The sequence below is a fragment of the Cucumis melo genome, chromosome 3, assembly GCF_025177605.1.
Source record: "Cucumis melo cultivar AY chromosome 3, USDA_Cmelo_AY_1.0, whole genome shotgun sequence".
Lineage (NCBI taxonomy): Eukaryota > Viridiplantae > Streptophyta > Magnoliopsida > Cucurbitales > Cucurbitaceae > Cucumis > Cucumis melo.
Window position 1 is genome coordinate 1,200,859 of NC_066859.1, and position 22,562 is coordinate 1,223,420.

The following is a 22,562-nucleotide window of genomic DNA, read 5'->3' on the forward strand; positions in this document are numbered from 1 at the left end:
TATTAGTGAGTTCAAAGATCCTTTTAATTTAGTTTAGTTTTAAGTAATTTATAGCGTGGTATGTTTTGAAGATTCAAAGATTGAAAAGAATTAAGAAACCTCGCGAAATTTATATGATACATGCACTATGTACTATTTCTTATTATTTCTTTTGTTGTCAATTAACTTTGGAATATAGAATATCAGGTACCTAATAGGTTAAAAAAATGGTTAAGTATATTGCTTCAAGAAAAGAAAATGAAAGAAATAATAACCAGTTACTCACTTTCATTTGCCATTTATCTATCACGGTATGCCAAATAACCAATATTTGTCAATTAAACAGGTCATGCTGATGATTTAGTTAACAGTTTTAACAGCAAAAGCAACATAAAATCACACCCATAATCATTAAACTTGAAGGTTAAACTTATAATACGACCTTGTAAAAAATTGGTTCTCTAATAGTTTTATGCCAACGCAGAAGGCAAAGACATCAAACCTAGAGGCAATTCTCAAGAATTTGCAACAGCTTCCCTATCTTTAATCCATTCTTCACCATCAACACCGAGTAAGTTTCCACATAATTCGGGTCTGTAAGATCAGTATGAGCAGATAATAAGTATAAAACCGAGTCAATAAGTCATTCAACACATTATGATCCATCACCCATAATACAAACCTTTCGAGTTGTATCATTCAATTTCCAAATCCCAATCCCACTCAACAGCATTTGGCAGCTGCATCCCACCTATATATATGTATCTTTACATGTTTGCCTTCCTTTCCCATGGTTCCTTGGTGTCAAGCCTGACATATAAATAAGACCATTGACAAATTTATAGAAGATATATAAGACAACAGATGGGGTGATGTCTAATTTGTATTTTCCCATCCGAAGTCCCCAATTTTTTGTTCTCTTCTAGTAAGAAAAAGTATCTAAAACTTCATCAACAGGCTGAGAGGACACAAACAACAAGGGAGATAAAGAAAAAATCCCTCAAGTTAAGTAAATACAAAAGAGCTCATGGTGAAAAGACTCTTATGGTATAGTTCTCTTTTTTGGGGGGTGCCCTGCCCTCTACCCTGGCTCTTCGGTTGTTCTTGTTCTTTTTTATCTTCTTTATCCGCAATAATTAAGTTTTATCGATTGGGGATTCCCAAGTAACAGCACTTAATTACCTGGCTTATTGGACAAATGAGTGGCTAATAAATTACAATCCAAATAATAAATCTTATGTTGAAATTTTTACTTCGATCAGAGATAGGAATGGTCCGTTCATGCTTGCAGTATTTATAAATATAAATGATCTTTCTATGTTTACAATGTTTTTCAAAACTGGAAATACAGCATATTAAAAAATGACTGACCCTTTGGAAACAAAATAAACTTGGATCATAATACTACGGGAATCCTTGAATACTACAAATAATACCACTCTTGATTCTTGACCAATAGGTTTAGTCCATTCTTGTAACTCTTTCGAGATCTACCTAAATAAATCCACCCACATTAAGATTAATTGTTATAGGTTGATAGTGTTTCATAGATATGCTCTTTGAAACAAGCCATGGCTGTGGCTTCCCATTAGTTTGGAGTGTCTTAAATACTACAGACATGTGTGTGTATGTTATATAGAATGTACTATAATATCTCATACCCCCAATGTAATTTGTGTAGCTTTTTGGATGAAAGCGTAGTTTTGGTCTTGTCATCCTGAACAAGGGAGCTCTTTTCCCCAAAATCAACATCAGAATTGGAAAGTCTCGAGTGTTCAGTTTCATTAACTTCATTACTGGTGTTCAGATGTTTGATTTGAGATTTTCCAGTCGCATCTATATTTCCAATAAAAACTTCAAAATTAAAACACAACCTTTTCACAAGAAACTACACCCCAATACAAAGAACTGGAAAAACCTTTTGTATTCTTTCTTATCTTTGACCTTGATTTAATCTGAAGTCGTCTCCTTTGAAGCTCCTGTCATAAATTGATAGTATAAAGAAAAATGATAACGATAGAGAGAAAGTATATTGAGGGACAAACATATAAAATTAACCAAACCATAAGTAATCAGAAAAATTGGCTAAGCATATGCTGCAGAGAACCGAAGAACGTATCCATTCAACTGGTGCTAAGAAAGTGAAAGCTACCGTTTCTATTCAACAATAAACTTGGATTCCATTTGAAAACTCTCTTGTTTTTTGTTTTTGGTTTTAGAAAATGCTGCTTATTTCCTCTCAATTTTCTACAGGTAAAAAAGTAAAGTTCTTAGCCAAATTTAAAAAACAAAAACCTTCTTTTTAATATCAGTGGGTTGTAGAGCCAGCTTAACTTCACCTTACCTGCGACCTTTGAATGTCAAAGAAACTAGTAGGATATTAAATCTTATTAGGTGATCACCTGTAAACAACCTTGTCTTTTATCAAGGTCTATGATGTTAATCGAAAACAAAATTTGAAGAACTATTTTAAAACTTAACATAGTTTTTGAAAAGAGAGTAGATAACTAAACAAAAAGCCCTCAAGGTTGAAACGGTGTTTATGAGTTTAAGTTTCAAAAACCAAAAACTATAAACCACAAAGTTACCAATCAGGGTGTTAGCCACCACATTGATTTGATATAGAAACACCCTTCACAATTTCACAACCAAGAAGTTACTTGCTTTTCCTTGCCGTCTTGATGTTAGATAAGAAGCATTATAGAGAATGACGATATTGAACTAAACCATAAACCCTAATTCGAATGTAAATCAAGGAAAAAGAGTACCTGAAATTTTGAGAGCTGCTCCTTGGTGACTCTTTTAGGTTTGAAATTTGGTTGCAGAGATGAGGATGATGTGTTTGCCAAGCCTCTGGACTCATATTCTTCACCGTCCTCCATTTTCGCCACAGTTTAATTAGCTCACCTTCTTCGGATTTCAAATTCCTATTTAAATACTTTGGTTAAAGAAATTTATTTTTCATAAAGGATACTAGGGCGAGTTTTCCGTAACTAAATCGGGAAAAAAAAATTTACATACGCCTGAGTGTGTGGGTCAACAAGATTCCGACGCCACCTGCAGCTACCTCCAAATTTAAATTAATTCACGCCAACGAATATCACACAGTACCTGCGGTCTTTTCATGGAAGAGGGTCGAGTCTCCCATCTTCTATTCAACAACACATTCTTTCATTTCATAACTTCACAATATTTTTTCACTTCACAACTTCACTAATTTCGGGCCTCTGATTTTGTCACTTCACACTTTCAACATTTTCACTCCCCAAATTTTTCCGTTGCCTTTACAAATTTCCTCACTGCCTTCACTTCACAAATTTCTCCACTGCCTTCTCTTCACCTTTTCACCAATTCATTTATGTCTTTCCACATCTTCAAAATCTCTACTTCCTTTGTGTTTGCAATACTTTATTGGAAAAATGACAAAAACTAAGCCGTTTAGTTTTAAACATCTTGATTTTTTTTTTCTTTTTTGTTTTCTCAAGCAATCTCGCCGAGATTTAGTACAGATTTCATGTAATTTCTTGTGTTAGAATTTGTCCCAAAGTCTTTGTAACATAGTAAAATGCATCCACGTGTTAATTTTTAGTTGTGACAAAAATGCCCGCATAATCGAAAATATTATTGTTATATTAAAAATGAAATGGCTTGTTCGAGAAGTTTCAATACCGTCTTCCAAAGAAACCTTTTATAATTATTTGGGCTTTCTCTCATTTGCTTCCTCCCACATTCACCTCATTTTCCTTGATGGGTTTGAAAGAATATAGTGGAATAAACAAACAAGTTCAAGGAATACAGTGGAATTAACGAGTCCAAGAAAAGTTCTAGTAGAATAAAGAGGTTCCATAACAATCTAGTGAAATAAAGAGGTTAAAGAAATATCAAACGGAATAAACAAGTCTAAGGAAGGAAAAGCCTAGGGCAAAAGGCTCTTGATTGGGATTCACCTACTCTGCCAACCACACCAAGAAATGGTGTGATAGGGAGAAGAGCGCCCACAAGGTGTAATAGGCTTGTAGTGGGCTTGACAATGCATGAAGGTTAAAAAATCGATGTTTAACCATCTACGGTTGAAGAGAAAGGAGATTGAAACCTAGTGTGAGGTCGACAATCAATTTAGCCATGACTTTTAATTATTTGAATAGGTCACCCATTACTTTCACTCTTTAAAGAAAAAGAGTAGCGGTCCTTGAATTAGTCTGGTGATAGGGCCTATTTGCTTCAAGGTTCCATCCATTGGGATAGATCAAAGGAGGTCTATTACCCAAGGGTGGAGTGGAAACAAGAGTCGTTGTCTAAGATAGTTAACCTATGGCGAAGATATGACGTTTTCTCTCTCCTTCGAAGGTTTGGGCAAGTCTATACCTCGTTCAGGTATATTAGTTGGATTATTATCGGGGGATCACGATTTCGATCATCTATAAGGAAAGACTCTAAAGAATGACCTAAGCCCAAGTGGTAATGGAGGGTAGCTCGAGACATATATTGATCCATAGAGGATCAATCAAAGGCAAATAGCCAATAACCGGCCAAAAGACCCGATATTTCAATACTACCCAACTTTCCATGGGACCAATAAAAAGGATATAGAAATGCCAACACTTCATATATTTGACATTGTTGGTAGGACTTTGAGGCTTGCTAGTTTTCCTACTACATGTTGGAGGCTATTGGGAATTACCTTTAACGTAGGAATCCATGATAGGCCTAACTCCAAAGGGAGAGACTTAAGAAAGGGGAGATATTTCTCAGATAATGATTTAACTGAAGATAAAATAAGATCACTAAAAAAGAGAATAGAGTCATAAGTCTATGTCAATTCCATCATCAGACTAAAAGTCCTTTTGGCAATTGCTTTGGCCAATAAAATGAGCCTTCCCACTATGAACCACAATAAGACAAAACATCCAACTTGTAATGCCTGCTCGTCACGTCTAGAAATAATTCGTCGATAATAAGGAGGGATGATTGCGGGTACACCCGACTTGTTCTTTGTGACAAATGGGAACTCCTCCCCCATATCAAGGGTGTATTACTCAAGGCCAAAATAAGCCATCAACAATAATACTATACATTTGTTGAAGGTATAAAGCCAAAAATAGTGGGCCTAGTAGAAAAATAAGTTCTTGCACCTTACGAAGAAGGTGGAAAGTGGGAAGGCAATATTCTTTAGTCAGAGAATCAAGCGTCAGTAGGGATCTGACAAAAAAAAAGAGTTCCATTAATGAACCTCTTCGTTCTAAGAGAGAGTGCCAAGATAGAGGCTATGGTCTCTCCAAGAAATTGATCAATATTGTCTTGGTATTCGTTATTTCTTGTTGGGGCGCACTTGCCAACTATTTGCTTTATTTTTTAAAAAAAAAATATTTAGCTCCACTTTTATTTCACTTTTTATAACAAAATATTGGATTAGTTTCACAATTTTAAAGTGGATGCGTTGATTATATATATATATTGAAAAAAATTGAAATAAACGTAACTTGTCAATGCTTTGCATATCAAATCAATATTGATAAGAAGAAAACTAAGAGAAATGTAAATGTTTAATATTATTTGACATGACTCGTGAAGCATAGTAACACAAGTAAGTATTTGAGTACATCTTAAGATTGTCCAAAATGCACAAAAATTAAAGCAATTAAGATTTTTTTTTTTTTTTTTTTTTTTTTTTTTGCAAAAATTAAGTAGTAGCAAAAGTGTGAAAATTACTTGACATTGATAGTTGAGTATGAACTAAAGAGTAGGGACGAACAAAACATATGATTTTAAGTTTTTGATATGCTTTCCATGTGGCACTAGAAGGCATGTTATCTTAGGATAGTGCCATAACAATTATCCATATTATTTTAGATACACATGATTTATATGGATATTTGATTGATCATCTTGATCTACTCACGGTTGAAAATAATTTCGAAACTTACCCAATGTCTCTACCTTGAAACGTAAAGAAAAAGAAATATTTCTTGTTCGTGAATTTTGAGTACATAGTTTCCATTTATTCTTATATTTCAAAATGTTATTCTTTTACCGTTAAATCTTGAATTTAATTTACATTAGTTTAATATTTTAATTGTTACCCTTTATTTTTAAGTTTTAAGTTGAGTTTCCACCGAGTTGTTGGTTTCAAAATTAATACGCTTTAATCTTCTTATCTTTTAATGAGGTTTATTTTTAGTTATTTGTATTAATTTTATATTCATTAATTCAAAAAGAATAAATTAATAGATTAAATTAATTTTCACTATCTTTTTGTTGCTATTAATTTACGTATCATAACAATTTTAAATTACTTAATTTAAAGTATGAAATATAAACCTCTAATGAAAACTTGAAGTAAAGTTGAAAACTCTCGGAACTAAATGAAAATTAAAGGGTTGAGTGGGTATATAGCATTGGGCCCTAAATATATTAAGGATATAGCAAAAGTTAAAAAAATTTGCAAATATGGCAATTTTTAACAAAAAAGATGAAATTACCCCCACATATACACTAAGCCTCTGGAAGACGATTTCAAACAGATTCTTCAAGTTTTCCTCCTCTTTCTATTTTCTTATACTTTCTTCATACTCCCATTTAGTTTTTCGGTGCCGGTACTACTTTCTTCTATTTTGTTTTCCTTCCGCTACGCTGGTAGTACCATTTTCTTCTATTTTGTTTTCCTTCCGCCGCGCTACGTTCTATATTGTTGAAGAAGAATCTCTTCTTTTTCTATTTGTTTGAAATCGATTCCTTCATTCCTTCCGCCGCGCTACGTTTTACGCTCTGTTTTTCAGTTTGTGTCTATCAATGATGTGTTTCTATCACTGATTTAGGGTTTAACTTGTTTATGTTGAAATGTTTAACATGCTGATCTGTTTTAGCTGATCTGTTTTAGGTTTGTGTGTTAGTGTATAGGGTTAGGGTCTATCGGTGATATATCTGTATCACTGATAGTCTTGAGGAATATTTAGTTTGTTTGCATTGGGATGTTAGTAGATAATTTAGTTTAATGTATATTTTTATGTGATGTTGTTTATGTTCTATCAGTGATCTGTTTCTATCAACTTGAAGGATGTTTTACTTGTTTGTGTTGGATTGTTATTAGATATTTTAGTTTAATGTGCACTTCTTATATGTTGTTGCCTAGGGTCTATCGTTGATATGTTTCAATCCCTGATAGTCTTAGAAGATGTTTAGCCTTTTTGACTTGGGAAGTTAGTAGAAGCTCTAGTCTAATTTAGATTTTGTGTGTTATGTTGCTTAGGATAGTTTAAGTTAGTAGAAGCTCTAGTGATATGTTTCTATCACTGATTAACGAATTTGGAGGATGTTTAACTAGTTTATGTTGGAATGTATAACATGCTGATCTGTTTTAGGTTTGTGTGTTAGTGTATAGGGTTAGGGTCTATCAGTGATATATTTGTATCACTGATAGTCTTGAGGGATGTTTAGTTTATTTGCATTGGGATGTTAGTAGATAATTTAGTTTAATGTATATTTTTATGTGATGTTATTTATGTTCTATCAGTGATATGTTTCTATCAGCTTGAAGGATGTTTTACTTTGTTTGTGTTGGATTGTTATCATATGTTTGTATCACTAATAGATTTGGGGAATGTTTAGTTCATTGGGTTGATGTGTTTGTTGTAATTTTAATAGATGGATAAGAAAAAAGATATTATGGAAAGCTAACCAAATGAAAAAGGTGCAAAAAGAGTCTCAACACATGAAACTTCATCAAGCAAAAAGAAGATAAAAAAAGAGAAGGTATTCCATTATATATATATATTGTTTTGTTTCTAAGTTAGTATGTTGCATATTTGTAACAATTATTTTGCTCTAAACAAGGAAAAAAATTAATTATTCCCAAAGAAATGTGGAAGTCAACCTTGAGAATCACTGTGTATTGTAATCTACAAATTTCTGACCATATTATCGAAAGTTTATCACCTAGTTGTCTAGACTTGTTTAAAAAAGGACCATTTGGACACTTGTTAAATTTAAAAATGACAAAAATACCTTTACAACTATTAGCACACTTAATTAGAAGACAATGTGTCTCAACGAACAACAATGTTTTTCTTTTCAACATCGAAGGTAACATTGTGGAGTTTGGACTGCGAGATTTTTGTTTGATTACAAGATTAAATTATGGTGAATATCCTATAGAAGATGTTTAGAAGCAACGGAAGAAAATGAGTCTATGGTTAAACAATTGTTTTTTAGAAATAACACTTCCATTAGTAGACAAGAATTGAAGATTGCTTTTAACTATCACTGTAAATCCTGCACCGATGAAGAAGAGCTAGTAAAATTAGTCAACCTTTACTTCTTGTACAATGTTTTAATTCCTAGACAAAATCACAATATGTTGGATTTAAAACATATAAAAATGTTGGATGTTAAAGAGAAGTTTAGGAATTATCCTTGGGGAAGGTTGTGCTTTAGTCTTACAAAGCAATTCATTCAAAATGCAGTGAAATCCAAAAGAAAGTCTAAGAACTCAGAAACAGAATCTAAAGCGTATGCCTTTATACAAGGCTTCCCTATGGTTATAGCTTACTGGGCATACGAAATACTTCCTCAACTTGCTAGCGGATATGTGACAAGAATAGGGAAAGGGTGTCCAAGAATATTAAATTGGGAATCCGGTGAACAACTCGATTGGCAAGATCTTGAAGATAACATCTTTCTGGCAAAAAAAGATGTAAGTTTCATTTGTTTTCCTTTTTAGTATTTTCTAAATTTGTTGTTACTGAGTGATATATCCATATCGGTGATAGATCCATATCAATGATAGATCCTTATCAGTGATAGATCCATATCAGTGATAGATCCTTATCAGTGATAGATCCATATCAGTGATAGATCCTTATCAGTGATAAATCCTTATCAGTTATAGATCCATATAAGTGATAGTTTCTTTTTTGTTTAACACTGATTATATATTTTGTTTTTTAGCTATCTGTGGTCCCTATTGTTGCATCAGAAGAAGAAATGAAATCTGAGTACTTCAGATATTTTTTGGAATTAGAAAATGATAGATTGGATGAAGAAGCATGTGCTATGAAGGACAAAATTATGGCAGAAAGAATATCTTCTTTACATGAAGATATTAAAGATTTAAAAAAACAGCACAAAGAAGATTTAGATTGCTTGAAGAAGGGACAAGAGGAGATTGTTCGTTTGTTACTTTCACTGACAGAAGTGGTAAATCAAAGACTTTCGCACAAATGTGAAAGTGAATAACAATCTCAAGAGCCCTTGGAAAAGAATTCTCCTCCATCAATAAGTTTAGAAATGATTGATGCTGATCTTGATAAAGAGAAAGAGGTAAAATTATTAAAACTTCTAGTTCTTTTACTTTTATTTTTTTTTTTGCCAAGACTATTATGTTTGTGTGTGAAAAGTCTATCAATGGTAGAATTGTATCAATGATAGACTGTTCTTTCTATGATTTAAGTCTATTAGTGATAGGGTTCTATCGGTGATAGACTATTCTGAAATCTCAATTGTGATTCAAAAGTCTATCAATGATAGGATATTGACAATTTCTATAATTCTTTTCATTGCAATACTAATATTAATATTTGCAAAAGATTGAAGATAATGAGGAAACCGAGGAAGATGATAATCATCGTGAAAATAAGTCAAAAATGGTGCATGACACATCAAACAAAGTGAAGGTATTATAATAATCATATTTTGTTGTTTTATGATAGACTTAATATATCTATGTAGATAAACTCTAATTCAATATTATATTTTCAGGTTGTTCAAGAAAAGACAAAAGTGAAAATTATGGAAATAGCGACGAATATTGAAAAAACTAGGCCGAATAGACAACCTAAACCATCAAAGAAAGTGTTGGAGAATGTGAAAGAGCAAAAGAATGCAAGAGGCAAGAAGAATGATTCTTCAAAACCAACAAGACATTCTCCTAAAATAAAGGATCTTGCACCTAGTTTTGATTTGCAAATCTCTCAATTATAAGTAGATGGATATTGTAGTGCAGTAGTTTTGTTGATATTTGTGATAGAGTTCACATTGTTTTAATGTACAAATGTCTTAATATTGAGTAGATAGATATTGTAGTGCATTAGTTGTTTTGTGGATGTTTGTGACAGAGTTCACATTGGACCTTCATATGCTGTTAGTTGATTTTACCATATTAATGAAGAAAAATGTTGGATTAGAAGTCGAAACATTACAAGTTTTTTGTCTTTGTTTGCATTGAGATTAGTATTTATTGAACCATTCCTTTCATCAATTATCCCTTCTAATTCCTTCAGTTGTATATTGGTTTCTATCACTGATAGAAACTATTGGTGATGACTACACAATAAAGTCTATCATTGACAGAAACTATCTGTGATAGACTTTATAGTGGATTACTTCATATTACTACTTTACAATATAGTCTTGAGAAAAAGGTAGATTATTATTGAAAGGTTTGAACTATTCCTTTCGTCAATTATCCCTTCTAGTTCCTTCAATTGTATATTGGTTTCTATCACTGGTGATAACTACACAATAAAATCTATCACAGATAGTTATAAAATCTATCATTGATAGAAACTATCTGTGATAGACTTTACAATAAAGTCACTTTTACTTTTATAGTCTTGAGAAAAAGGTAGATTATTATTGAACGGTTTGAGTCAAACAAATAGAAAGTATTTACTACACACACAAAATAAATGCTCTATATGCTAAAGCTAAAAGATTATTATAAAAAACATAATATCACGTCACTGTAAAAATGGTAGAAATTTGCAATTTCTACGATTGTGACCAGCACGATGACAATGGCTGCATCTTGAGTGACTTTTCTTCTCGCCAATTGATAGTATTCTTTGTTTTTGCGGTCATCCTGCTCGATGCTTGAAAGTTGGAGGTAGTATGTTATTTTCAATCCCAATAGACTTCCAATTAGCATGGTTCTCAACATGATGAACTGATCCAGTATAAGTTGAAATCAAAGTACTTGACAAAAAAATACTTGGAAACAAAAGAGTAAGTATTCATATTACACCCACGAAGAACAGCAAGAGCGTGGGCGCATGGAATTTCATCAAAATCCCAAACGCGACAGGTACATGATTTGCAATCTAACCGTACAATAAATTGTTTTCTTCCATCAATCATTTGAAATTCAACATCATTAATAGCATTAACCTGAAAAAAAAAACTTAGTCAACATATATGGTTTATCACTAATAGAATCTATCGTTGATATAGACAATCACTAATAAGAATCTATCAGCGATAGTGTCTATAATTGATAGGTCTTGTTACATTACCCTCTAATTAAATAAATAAACATTGAAACACAAAAACTTACTATGAAGCTTCTTGAGTTTTGATGTTGTATTCGTAATTCTCCCTCAGCCCAACTAGTTAAAACATTTCTCATACAACATGCAACTTTTCTCTGATCATAAAACCAATTTTGAAGTATTTATCTAATAGAATCGAGTAATGCTGCAACAGGCAAATCTCTAGATTCTTTTAGAACTGCATTTAAGCTTTCTAAAATGTTTGTAGTCATCATTTAATATCTTTTCCTTGTACAGTATGCTCGAGCCCACTTTTCAAAACTAACCTTACTAAGATAGTCTCGTATACTAGGATACATAGACTCCATCCATCCCATATTAGTCTCAAAATCAACAACTGTATATGCTTTTCCACATCTAAAAAAGAGCTTATCAATTATAGGGTCCTTATATATCAACTTCAAACTTTTTAGAAGGTGTTGCAAACAAACGCAATAGCATTTAAAAAAACATTATGAACACTTTTTGGGATACTTAAATGTCGATCAGATATTACAACTAAATCTTCCCGATCCCCTAAACTATTCTTTATATTCTCAAAAAACCATCTCCAGGATGCATCATTTTCAGAATCTACAATACTAAAGGCCAATGGGAAAATTTGATTATTACCATCAATTGTTGAGGCTGTCAAAAGAGTTCCACCATATTTAGATTTCAAAAATGTACCGTCAACTGATATGTTGGGCCTACAATATTTTCATCCTTCCATGCATGCTCCAATAGCCATAAAATAGTACTTAAAATGTCCCTCTGTATCAGTTTCATAAGCAGTGAATGAACCTGAAATAAAAAAAATATTAATATATATATATATATATATCTACATATACATAAAAAACAAATAACATGTTCTTTTACTATAGGTCTGTCACTGATATGGTTTATCACTGATAGACCCTATAGTAAACCACCATAACACCAGTCGTCTGATGATATGCTCATTTACTATAAGGCCTATCACTGATAGAAATTATCAGTGATAGACCATATCATTAAAAGCTTGATTGATGATATATAAATTGTAAGAATAAAAACATACTTGGGTTAATTTTTTTTAGTTTCATAAAAAAGTTTGGAATCAAGGCATAAGATCCTTTTGCTTTACCATTCAAAGAATTCATAACAAGTTCCTTTGCCCTCCACACTTTATAGTAGCTAACATTTACACCAAGTTTAGTACGCATGTGAATCATAATATCATTTGGAGTCGAACGGTCAAAAGAACTAAAGTCTTTTACAATACAATCACTAATCAATGATGAAGATGCTTGTTTATGAGTAGTTTGAATAACATTTATGGAGCAATTGTGATTAGCAGTATACTTCCTTAGTTGCCATAATTCCCCATCCTTGTAACGAGATGCACGAACATACCATGGACAATTATCTTGGGAGCACTTAAACTCAAAAGATTTAGAATTTGATCTCACAGTCTTAAACTCAAAGTTGTTCTTTATAGCAATGTAGTAAAATGACTTTAATAGTAGTTCCTTGCTAGTAAACATATCCTTTTTTTTTTTTCAAATCGAATGTAGAAGACAAGCTACTAACATGAATATCCGTAAGAATTTGAAAATCATCATCAATAGAAGAAGAAGGCAGCAAAGAACACAAATTATCCATCCCACTGTCAACAACACTAGACCATTCTAAATCCATATTAGAGACATGAGCAATAGCATGGGCAACTAATGGATGTCTTATAATTTGCCCTTTAACTAAACTTAGAAGCCAAGTAACATCTTTATCTTCCTGAATTTGAACCACAGTTTGAATATCAATGATACCATGATCCAATAAGATTGACAATTGTATTGAAGAAGGAGATGCATCAAATCGAACTTCTCTTAATATCAAACTCACTAAATTTTCAAAACACATCATCTCATCAACCAATACACCTGTAGTCTTGTAATTCAAGTAACTATTTGTATCATCCCACTGTCCACTATGAAACACTACTATTGGAAGCTTAATCATAATTCCAAATTACTGCAGAATTAAAAAAAAAATAGTGTATTAGTGCTAGAAGACAAAGTGTCTATCAGTGATAGACTTGTATCATAGTGCATTAGTGATAGACTTCTATCAGTGATACACTAGGATACAAGTCTATCACTATCATTAATAGAAAATGATAGACATGTAATTCTACAAGAAGATGAAGTCATATCATCGATGTTTAAGAATAATAATAAAAGGAACATGTAATTCTTTTAACCTAAAAACATGAATCGACAAAAAAAAATATTCTACAAAGATTCAAACCGAAAAATTATTAAAATTAGAGGAAACAACTAAAATCAAAGATTACAAAGATTCAAACAGAAAAACTAAAATAAGAGGAAACAACTAAAAAGAAAGATCAAATCTAAAATATTTAAAAAAAATATCTGATTACATACCAGATGATTTAACGAAAGTATGAGAAAATCATAGACAATAAGATGACGACTGGTTGGAGGCGGAAGAAGGTGTGGTTGGAGGCGAAAGAAGGTGTGGTTGGAGGCGGAAGAAGGTGTTGTTGGAGGCGGAAGAAGGGGTTGTTGGAGGCGGAGGAAGGTGTTCTTAACATGGAGAAAATCACAGAAACTGTGGTAAAGAAGGGAGAAAATCGTGGAGAAGGGAATGATGGTGAAAATGGAAGAGGAGAAAGTCGAGCCAATATCCTTTTTAAAACAAGGGCAATATTGGAATATATTTAAAAAAAAATAAAAATTTTGCTATATTTGCAAATTGTTTGATAAATTGACATATACTTAATATTTTATACCAAAATGGTTATACATTATAAAATCTCAAAATTAAACTTAAGATTTAGATATAGATGTTAAAACATAGAATCTAATAAAAAAAAGTAAAAATTGTTTGGGAAAAAAAAAGCAAAATAATTTATAAATAAATAAAATTAACTTAACTTTGCTAAATTTAGACAAAGATATTATAATTTAGGGATTGATCTAACGTCTTCATATATGTATGGATATGATTGATGGATATGAGCGTAATCATAGAGAGCATAACGTACTACGAAGCACTTGCATCGGTATCCGAGCAACTAGAGAACCAACAACAAAAATGTGATGGACAATTATTAAATACTTGTTCAATTGAAATGTAAAAAAGAAAAATATAACACTCGACTAAAAGGAGGAGTAAAACAAATATTAATAGAAATAGCTTTCAAATAGCAATATTAATATAATTTTTCCTTTTTAAAATATATATTTTTCAAGAAATTGTTTCTAGGTAAAGTTGAGGTATATTTAGTTTGATCTATTAATTCTTCTTAAGATAAAAAAAAAATACTATTATTGAGAGTGGTTTAAGGTTAGTTACAAAATTCTTGAATAGATCAAGCCAAAAACAAATACAAATAGGAGAGTCACAAATTTAAATCTCAAACCTCTATCAACAGTATAATAAATAAATATATATATATATATATATATAAACTGCATTTGAATTTTGCAACTTTGAACGTCAGAAACAATCTGATATAGGATGATAGACAAGAGATCAGAGCCGCATCTTCTCCTCCAAAATAAAAGGGAGCACACTGACACACCATTAACTGATTACTCCATCCTACTCTGTTATGGAAAAACTACGCCATTGATTCACCTCAACTAACTATGCTTCCCACAACTTCCTTCTCCTCACCTCTTCCAACGATTCTCATTCCCCCATCCTTTCGATCACACTCTTCTCTCTTACACCTCTCCACCCACCACCCCATTTCCGCCACTTCTACACCATCACAATCCTCTGTTCTATCCGAGCCGCCTTCCATCTCCAATGCTGCCCTTAACCTCCGTACAGCGCCATGGATGAAGGCTCCTCTCCACCTTCAAACCCAACAAGAAGAAGGCGTGGATCCCGCAAACCCCAAAAGAAGAAATGGGTCCGATCGGAATGGGGGCGATAAATGTTCTAGGGCTTTAGGTGATAGAGGAATTGAAAAAACTGGGAAATACGCGATGCGACGAATTGCTAAAAGCATTGGAAAGCTTCGGAGAAATGGGGATTTGGGAGAAACCCGAATGAATTTGGAGGAGGTTGAATTTGGGGATTTTGATTTGGAGGGTTTTGAGGAGTCTGGAACTCGCCGGAGAATGCCATGGGAGAAGGATGATGATGGGATTGTTTTCCGGAGGATGAAGAAGAAAACAATGACTTCAGCGGAGTTGAATCTTGATAGACTGTTGCTTGAAAGGTTGAAGGCCAAGGCTTCAAAAATGGAGAAATGGGTGAAGGTCAATAAAGTTGGAGTTACTCAAGATGTTGTGAATAACATACAACTCAAATGGGAGAGAAATGAGCTTGCTATGCTGAAATTCGATGTGCCATTGAGCCGCAACATGGATAGAGCACGAGAAATTGTTGAGGTAAGGTTGGTTTTGTTTAACTTTCTCTTTTGTATTTCAAGCATTTTGTTGTTTGAAGTCCTTTGTATTTTGTAATTCGTATTGCAAGTATGAATCCCTTTGCAATATACCATTGAGAAGTGTTTTGTTAAAAACAACACAAATAAGTTGATATGCTCTAATGTTGCTAACTTTCTTTGGAAAATTACTGCTTTATGTTGTCACTCATTTTTGGACTTTCAGATTGATAGTTAAACATATTATCGTAGGATGTCTTTTTATGGCTATGGTTTGTCTTTTTTAATTTTTTCTCTTGTACAGATGAAAACTGGAGGAATGGTAGTCTGGAGTAAGAAGAATGCTCTTGTTGTTTACCGGGGTTGCAATTATCCACTGAATTTGAAACCTAGTACGAAAATGCAAGTAGATAGCTCTTGTTCCAAAACACAGGTGCTGCAACAGAATCCAGTAAAGGTGGAAACAGACACTCATTCTTCACTCAGCGGACATTATGAAAGTGGTTTAGACCAAAGTCGAAATGACGACGATGGTGAATGGGAAGAAGCTTCTAGCTTTTTCTTGATGCGTCATGGAAATCTCCAACCATTGAGTGGATCACTCTATGAGAGGGAAACTGACAGGCTATTAGATGATTTGGGACCTCGCTTTATTGACTGGTGGATGCACAAACCTCTGCCGGTTGATGCTGACATGCTTCCAGAGGTGGTTCCTGGATATATGCCTCCATTTAGGCGTTGTCCACCCTATACTAAACAAAATCTTACAGATGCTGGACTACAACATCTGAGGAAGCTTGCACATTCCTTACCTACTCATTTTGTCCTCGGTATTAATTTTGTTGTTTTTCTTCATTCAGTAAAACTTTTCTTGAGCTCTTCAGTTGAAATGTTAGTCAGAGATAGGATGAAGGTAAAATAAGGGTAGGAGTTTTTGAATATCTGTTTTTATTTGCTTACATTTTATGGGAAGTCACGTCAAAACTGAAGCAGTTTAAGTGAAGGTCTCAAGCAAGCAACACAATAACATGTTCACCTTAACCTGTTTGTTTTTTTTTTCCCTTAAGTATTTGGTCTAGTACAACTTCTAATCTAACAGTGTAGAAATGTCTTGATATAATTTTAAAAGGGCGATTGATGATCTATGAGCTGAGCCAAATCTGATACTTCTTCTCTATTCTCCTTCATAAACTATTCTGTAGGTTCCATGGTTTAAAATTTACTCCCAATCAACATGCATTTTCATTTGTGGATAAACAATATTTTGTGCTCTGCTTATGATGTTGTGTGTGCATGTTCTTAGCTAGCTACATACAAACTCTGCTATGTTATGGCTGGATTAAATATTAACCAGCTAGTTTATTTTGTATTTAATCTTCTTCTGCATGTATTTGTATGTTCCACTAATTTTTTAATTTCCAAATATTTGAAGGGAGAAACAGAGGACTTCAAGGGTTGGCCGCGGCCATCTTAAAGTTGTGGGAGAAAAGTATGATAGCTAAGATTGCTTTGAAGTGGGGGGTCCCAAATACAAACAATGAGCAGATGGCATTCGAACTTAAGGCAAGTTTTCTAGAAATAATATTTGTTATACAACTGTATAAGCTATGAGACCTTGAACCTGGAATAATTGAAAGTTTTCTAGTATATATTAAAGACATTGTCCAAGAAACGTCAATGTGACTAAAGTGACAAATCATTGTCTGTATCTTATGTCTATGAACATCCAAATTGCGTGAAAGTTGCGAATGATATTTTATTGTCAATCCCTCTTTTGATAGATAATAACATTTTCATGAAAGGCAAAGAAAATTTAAAGCAGGAAACAAGGAGGTAACCCCTCCCAATAAACGAGAGAGCTAAGCAAAACACTCTAATGCAGGCATCTCTAAAAACTTACAGATATTCTTGCTTTAGGATCCACTCAACAAATACAGTTGATGGTAGAGCACATATGTATCTGAAGAATGGATGTTTTGACTTAATCTTTGTACGGACTGGACACATCTGGTTATTGTCCTAAACTATGCTTATGGTGTTTTGTGTCCCCTGCTACAATTTAGTGTGTCGTGCAAGCTAGGGTGATGTGTTAGTTCCATTAAATAACTATTACTGGTTCAGAAACTCACAGGAGGAACATTGCTGTTGCGCAATAAATTTCTCATTATCCTTTATCGAGGCAACGACTTCCTACCTGTTGGAGTTGCTGATTCAATAATTCAAAGAGAATTAGAGCTCCAAAGATGGCAACTTCACGAGGAAAATTCACGGCTGAAAGCCAGTGAATTTTTCTGTTTTGACACTGGGAACATGGAAGAGAGAGGGAAGGCTGGAACTCTATCAGATTTTAAGGATGTCACAGTGGAGTATGAAGATTTGTCAACTGAAAGCACAGAATCAAAACTTCAAGCAGAAGCTGAAAAGGGGAAAATAATTAGGGAGCTAAGGATGCAAGAGCGAAGACTTAAAATTGTAAGGTTAACTTTTGTGTGCTAATATCTGGATCTTAACATTGTAAGGTTAACTTTTACGTGTTAATTTCTGAATCGACCGTCCTTGTTAAGCTGTTATCACGCACTAGTGCACCACCTGCTGATGTTTTTATCTTATTGGGATTTTGCAGCTTAACTTTAAGGTAGAGAAGTCAACAAAGGAGTTGACGAAGTTGAATGCATCATGGAGCCGTGTTGAGCCAGATGCAGACCAGGAACTTATTACAAATGAGGAGAGAATATGTTTTAGGAAGATGGGTTTGAAGATGGATAGCTGCTTAACACTCGGTATTAATTTGAACCCCATCCCATCCATTAAGTTGGACTTTTGTAAGGTTGCATTGCCTAGTACCTGAGCTTCTTTAGAATTCCATTGTAAACATATAAATTTGCTCCAATTTATTTCGATGAAAACATAAGATTTCCTATTGTTTTGCACTCATGTACATAACTCAGACTAACCTTAGGAATTGAAAAAAAATCAATAGAAGGGTTAAATTGTAGCAAGCTATGTAATAAAAGGTAAATAGTATAGCATCATTTTTTTTCCCATGTTCTATTCTTTAGTTTTGATTTTTTGGTGACTTCAGGTAGGCGGGGTGTATTTGATGGTGTCATTGAAGGCTTGCATCAACACTGGAAACACAGAGAGGTAGTAAAGGTGATTACCATGCAGAGAGCTCTTAATCAGGTTAATTATACCGCAAAATTGCTTGAAGCAGAAAGTGGTGGGATTTTAGTATCCGTGGACAAACTAAAAGAAGGCTATGCCATAATTATTTTCCGTGGAAAGAACTATAAACGACCTCTACATTCAGTGTCGAAGAATCTCTTGACTAAAAGAAAAGCATTAAGTAGGTCCTTGGAGATGCAGAGAATTGGAGTAAGTGAAGCCTTTTTGTTTTAAACTTCTGTTCTTTGTTCTGTTAATATAATGCGTAAGTTTTGTGTCAATCTGCTTGATTCGATTCTGCTAATTTTCATGTTTTCATTACAGTCACTGAAGTTCTTTGCTAATCAGAGACAGCAACAAATTTCTGAATTACAACTCGAACTGGTGAGCATTCAGTCCTCTTTATATTGGAAATGTCTCAATTAGAGGTGTCACTTATAAATCTTTTAACATTATTGCTATTTGTATTATATGATATTTCTCTTTGATAATAAATTGTTCTCTTTTGCCCGCGGACGTAGCTAACATTATGTCAATGAACCACATAAGTTTATGTGTCAATCTTTATTGCTTATGCTTTCTCGTTTTCTTTATTTGCCAATTTCATAACATAGGAGAATGTGCGAGATAGTGAGGAGTAAATTAATCAGAACTAGAGTACAAAGCTTGCCGATAAAAGCACACTTCTCCACTTCTACATTTGAAATGTGGGCGAATTGGGTATGCTAAAGTGATTTAAATATCTAGTTGCGCCTCCTCGATCTACTGGTTATTATTATTATATATTTATTTGCTTTTATTGGCACCTTAGGTCTTTGAAGAATGTATCAGATCTCCATGTGAACAAAGTTTGTTAGGCAGAGGCCCCATATTCAATAATGGATGCTTTAAAACTGTGAAAACAACAAAGAAGCTAAGATGGAGAGGAAGAAATTCTTTAGATGTTGTGGAGCATAAGTGGATATGTCTACTTCAATTCTGGAATGGATACTGTAAGTGAAAAAGAAAGAAATTTTTTTTGTCTTCCATTTATAAATAGTATTAGAATTAATTATTTTGTATATCGATCAACTATGTTATTCTTTTATATCTAATGTAACATGTACATAAATCAGTGACCTCTAAATCTTATAAAAATGTTTGAACTATTTGTTGGTTCTTGTTCTTTTTTCTTTTTACTTACATGGGAGTCTCCATAACATTTGTTATGACTTATGAGAGCATGTACTTTCTTGTTATGGAAAATGAAAATCCACCCCCTCTCTTCCCTGACTTGACTTTTTTTCTTTTTTCTTTTCTTTTTCTTGGGGGATATGTTCTAGTTCATTGATTTGATTTACTCTTCTGTTTCTGAGTTTCAGAGATTTTCAAAATTAATCCAAATTGTTTTAAATTGTGAGAATGGTATTGTCATCTTCAAACAATGGTGAAAATTATCCATAGGCCGTGGGCTTCTTCATTCATCTGACTAAGTTCTATTCTTTTTCCTGCATTATGTTGTCGACATGTAAACTTAGTTTTGCATGATTGGTATTTGGGTCTAGCATTCCCAGGAAACGTTCTAGTATTAGAATAGTTAGAAGAAATCTTTAAAATTTGAGAGAATTTGTATTTCTAAAGAATATTTTTGGAGGGTTATTTGTAATCACCATCCATGGTGCATCTAGAAATTTAAATCTACAGAGAGGGACTTGAATTTAGGTGTAGAGGGGTTGGAAGCTAAATTTACCATTGAACTTGTATCTGTAAATTTACTATAGACATAGTTGAGGGGCTCGAGCCCCCACTAGGCCTATAGTAAATCCATCATTGATACTACATACGTGTTGGCAAAATTTACCATAAGTTTTTGGTATCTTAGACTTTGTATCAAACCAAATAACTAAAGCTAATCAATAATACAAATACAAGTAGTTTTTTTCTAAAAGAACTGTCTTCCAAGTACTCTCTCCAATGTCAGTTTCTTTTCAAATTGGTATTAGAGCTTAAAGATCCTTTTTTAAGAAAATAGACAAGTGATGACATGGTCCCATTCCATGTCTTATTGCTCTACAAAAGCAACTATGGTAACTGTTGCATCAAGATAAAGACTTTCGTTGGCTCACACAGTATACGAAAGATAGTAGAGAAAGGAAACACCAAGCCAAACAATGATGGTAGTCTTTCTCAAACACAAAAGGACCATTTGAGAGAGTAAAAAAAATGAGAGAAGTCTTCTTGTCTTTCTTAACTGTCTGATACCCTTTCCAGGATTTTCATAGAAAGTTTAGAATGATGAAATTGTCCATCTAGTTCAATGTCATCTTTAGAGGGAGTTTTCTATACATCTTTAGCTTAATAGCTTGTTGAAAAAAGTTACTCTTCCATAGTCTGGTCCCAGATCTCAAAAAGTAAACTAGTACAATTCATGATTCCTTCTTTGATAGGACAAGTTCCTGTTCAGTAACCTTAGACTTGATGTAGTCACTGATTGGTTTTGTTATTAAGGATAAACCCATCAAGGACAAAGACAAGATCAGTCAAAGATCTTAGCAAACATAAATGGGTAAAACCAAAACCTTTCGGCTTCCCTTGAAAACATAAATTTATATGCACTTAACTTGAAGGAATTAGTCAGCTGTTTGAAAAGTTGTGACCATCTTGGAGGGGTCTGAAAGCGATCGAGCAGGAATGACGAGGGTCGTCCAATCTTAGAGGTTGAATTTGGCTCGTTGGAGGTCATCAATATATTTCATTAATGGGGCCAATTTCTGCCTCTCTAATGTTCATCATGAAGAGAACAAAATTGTTCATGTTTTTGTAGTTTTGACATCATTTTAAGATCATGTTTTGATCTAGAAAAATGTTTTAGTTTTCTAGATAGTATTCTCTCCGTCATTCTTATTAAAGCGATTAGACTGTAATCATTTTCCTTTTTGCTTTAGTTGGCCTCAACAAAACTTGAGGAAGATTTCAAGAGCAGTTACTCTAGTAGCTAAGTGTGAAAAGTATCTGGGTTTACTTAAACAAAAGGTTTTGAAAGTTGTCCAAAGCTGAAAAAGCAAGTTTGTTTGTTTTCTATTCTTTTTTTTCTCTCACTAAAATGTGGGAGAAAGGATCTAAGGAACTCACTCTTATTTCTTAGGCAATCTTAACCTACATAACAAGTGATATTGTGGTGATTTATCTATAACTGAGAGGTCTACTTCTAAAAGAGGTAAAAAGATGAAAGATAGAGAATGAAAGTCTCATGATCTATTTATTAAACACAGATACACTAAAATATTCATTGTCTCTTTGCATCTCTACAATCAAAATGTTTATGCTATGATCACTGCAAGAAAAAAAGGAACCTTCAAATGACAAAACCAACCATCTCGAAAGAAAGCCAATCTCATCAGAAGATATACATTTTCTTTTTGTCTCATGAGCAATGGTAAAATAAAATGGAATAATTCATTTTTAATCTTGAAAAGCTTGAAAGGAAGAAGATGCCAAGCAAAATGTAGGCATTCCCTAAAGCTTATCCAACAAAAGAAAAAGAAGATGCTTCTAATGTGACTGTATCAACAAAGGAGAATACAACAGTAAAGACAGGCTATATTGTTGCTTTCACTATTCATCTTGAAGCTAAGAAGCTTCAATAATAATAGTTCAATAATATGTGAAAAATCATAAACCCCCTCAAAGTGTTCATTTCATTAAACCTTTTATAATAACGTTTGACCATT

General features: G+C 33.3%; 2 protein-coding genes across 6 annotated transcripts; one reads left to right on the forward strand and one right to left on the reverse strand.

Moving 5' to 3' along the window:
• Positions 1–238: 238 nt before the first annotated feature.
• On the reverse strand, positions 239–3,452 carry LOC103485441 (uncharacterized). Of its 5 annotated transcripts, none has more exons than XM_051081994.1 (6): positions 3,091–3,452; positions 2,748–2,906; positions 1,924–1,958; positions 1,641–1,815; positions 662–789; positions 239–573 (listed from the first exon to the last, which is right to left on the reverse strand). In XM_051081994.1, the coding sequence occupies exons 2-5, from the start codon at positions 2,840–2,842 to the stop codon at positions 747–749; spliced, it is 348 nt and encodes a 115-aa protein (XP_050937951.1). In that variant the 5' UTR covers positions 2,843–2,906; positions 3,091–3,452; the 3' UTR covers positions 239–573; positions 662–746. The 5 variants fall into 5 exon arrangements, 4 of the variants coding, with proteins under 4 accessions (XP_050937951.1, XP_050937950.1, XP_008441257.2 ...); XM_051081993.1 differs by having other exon boundaries at positions 3,001–3,450; XM_008443035.2 differs by having other exon boundaries at positions 1,898–1,958; positions 3,091–3,446.
• Positions 3,453–14,790: 11,338 nt separating this feature from the next.
• On the forward strand, positions 14,791–20,000 carry LOC103485442 (chloroplastic group IIA intron splicing facilitator CRS1, chloroplastic). Its single transcript, XM_008443038.3, has 9 exons — positions 14,791–15,691; positions 15,992–16,517; positions 17,120–17,250; positions 17,809–18,159; positions 18,311–18,467; positions 18,770–19,062; positions 19,177–19,236; positions 19,467–19,572; positions 19,664–20,000. Exons 1-8 carry the CDS (start codon positions 14,939–14,941, stop codon positions 19,491–19,493), a joined length of 2,298 nt encoding a protein of 765 aa, XP_008441260.2. The 5' UTR covers positions 14,791–14,938; the 3' UTR covers positions 19,494–19,572; positions 19,664–20,000.
• Positions 20,001–22,562: the final 2,562 nt, after the last annotated feature.

Bases quoted from the DNA above. Each gene is read 5' to 3' on its own strand.
- LOC103485441 (XM_008443035.2), bottom strand. From the start codon at position 2,861: ATGGAGGACGGTGAAGAATATGAGTCCAGAGGCTTGGCAAACACATCA. The intron at 1,816-1,897 runs GTTTTTCCAGTT...TTGGAAATATAG, and splicing joins GATAAGAAAGAATACAAAAG to ATGCGACTGGAAAATCTCAA. The intron at 790-1,640 runs GTATGAGATATT...TTTATATGTCAG, and splicing joins CTACACAAATTACATTGGGG to GCTTGACACCAAGGAACCAT.
- LOC103485442 (XM_008443038.3), top strand. From the start codon at position 14,939: ATGCTTCCCACAACTTCCTTCTCCTCACCTCTTCCAACGATTCTCATT. The intron at 18,160-18,310 runs GTAAGGTTAACT...GGGATTTTGCAG, and splicing joins AAGAGCGAAGACTTAAAATT to CTTAACTTTAAGGTAGAGAA. The intron at 19,237-19,466 runs GTGAGCATTCAG...TTCATAACATAG, and splicing joins CTGAATTACAACTCGAACTG to GAGAATGTGCGAGATAGTGA.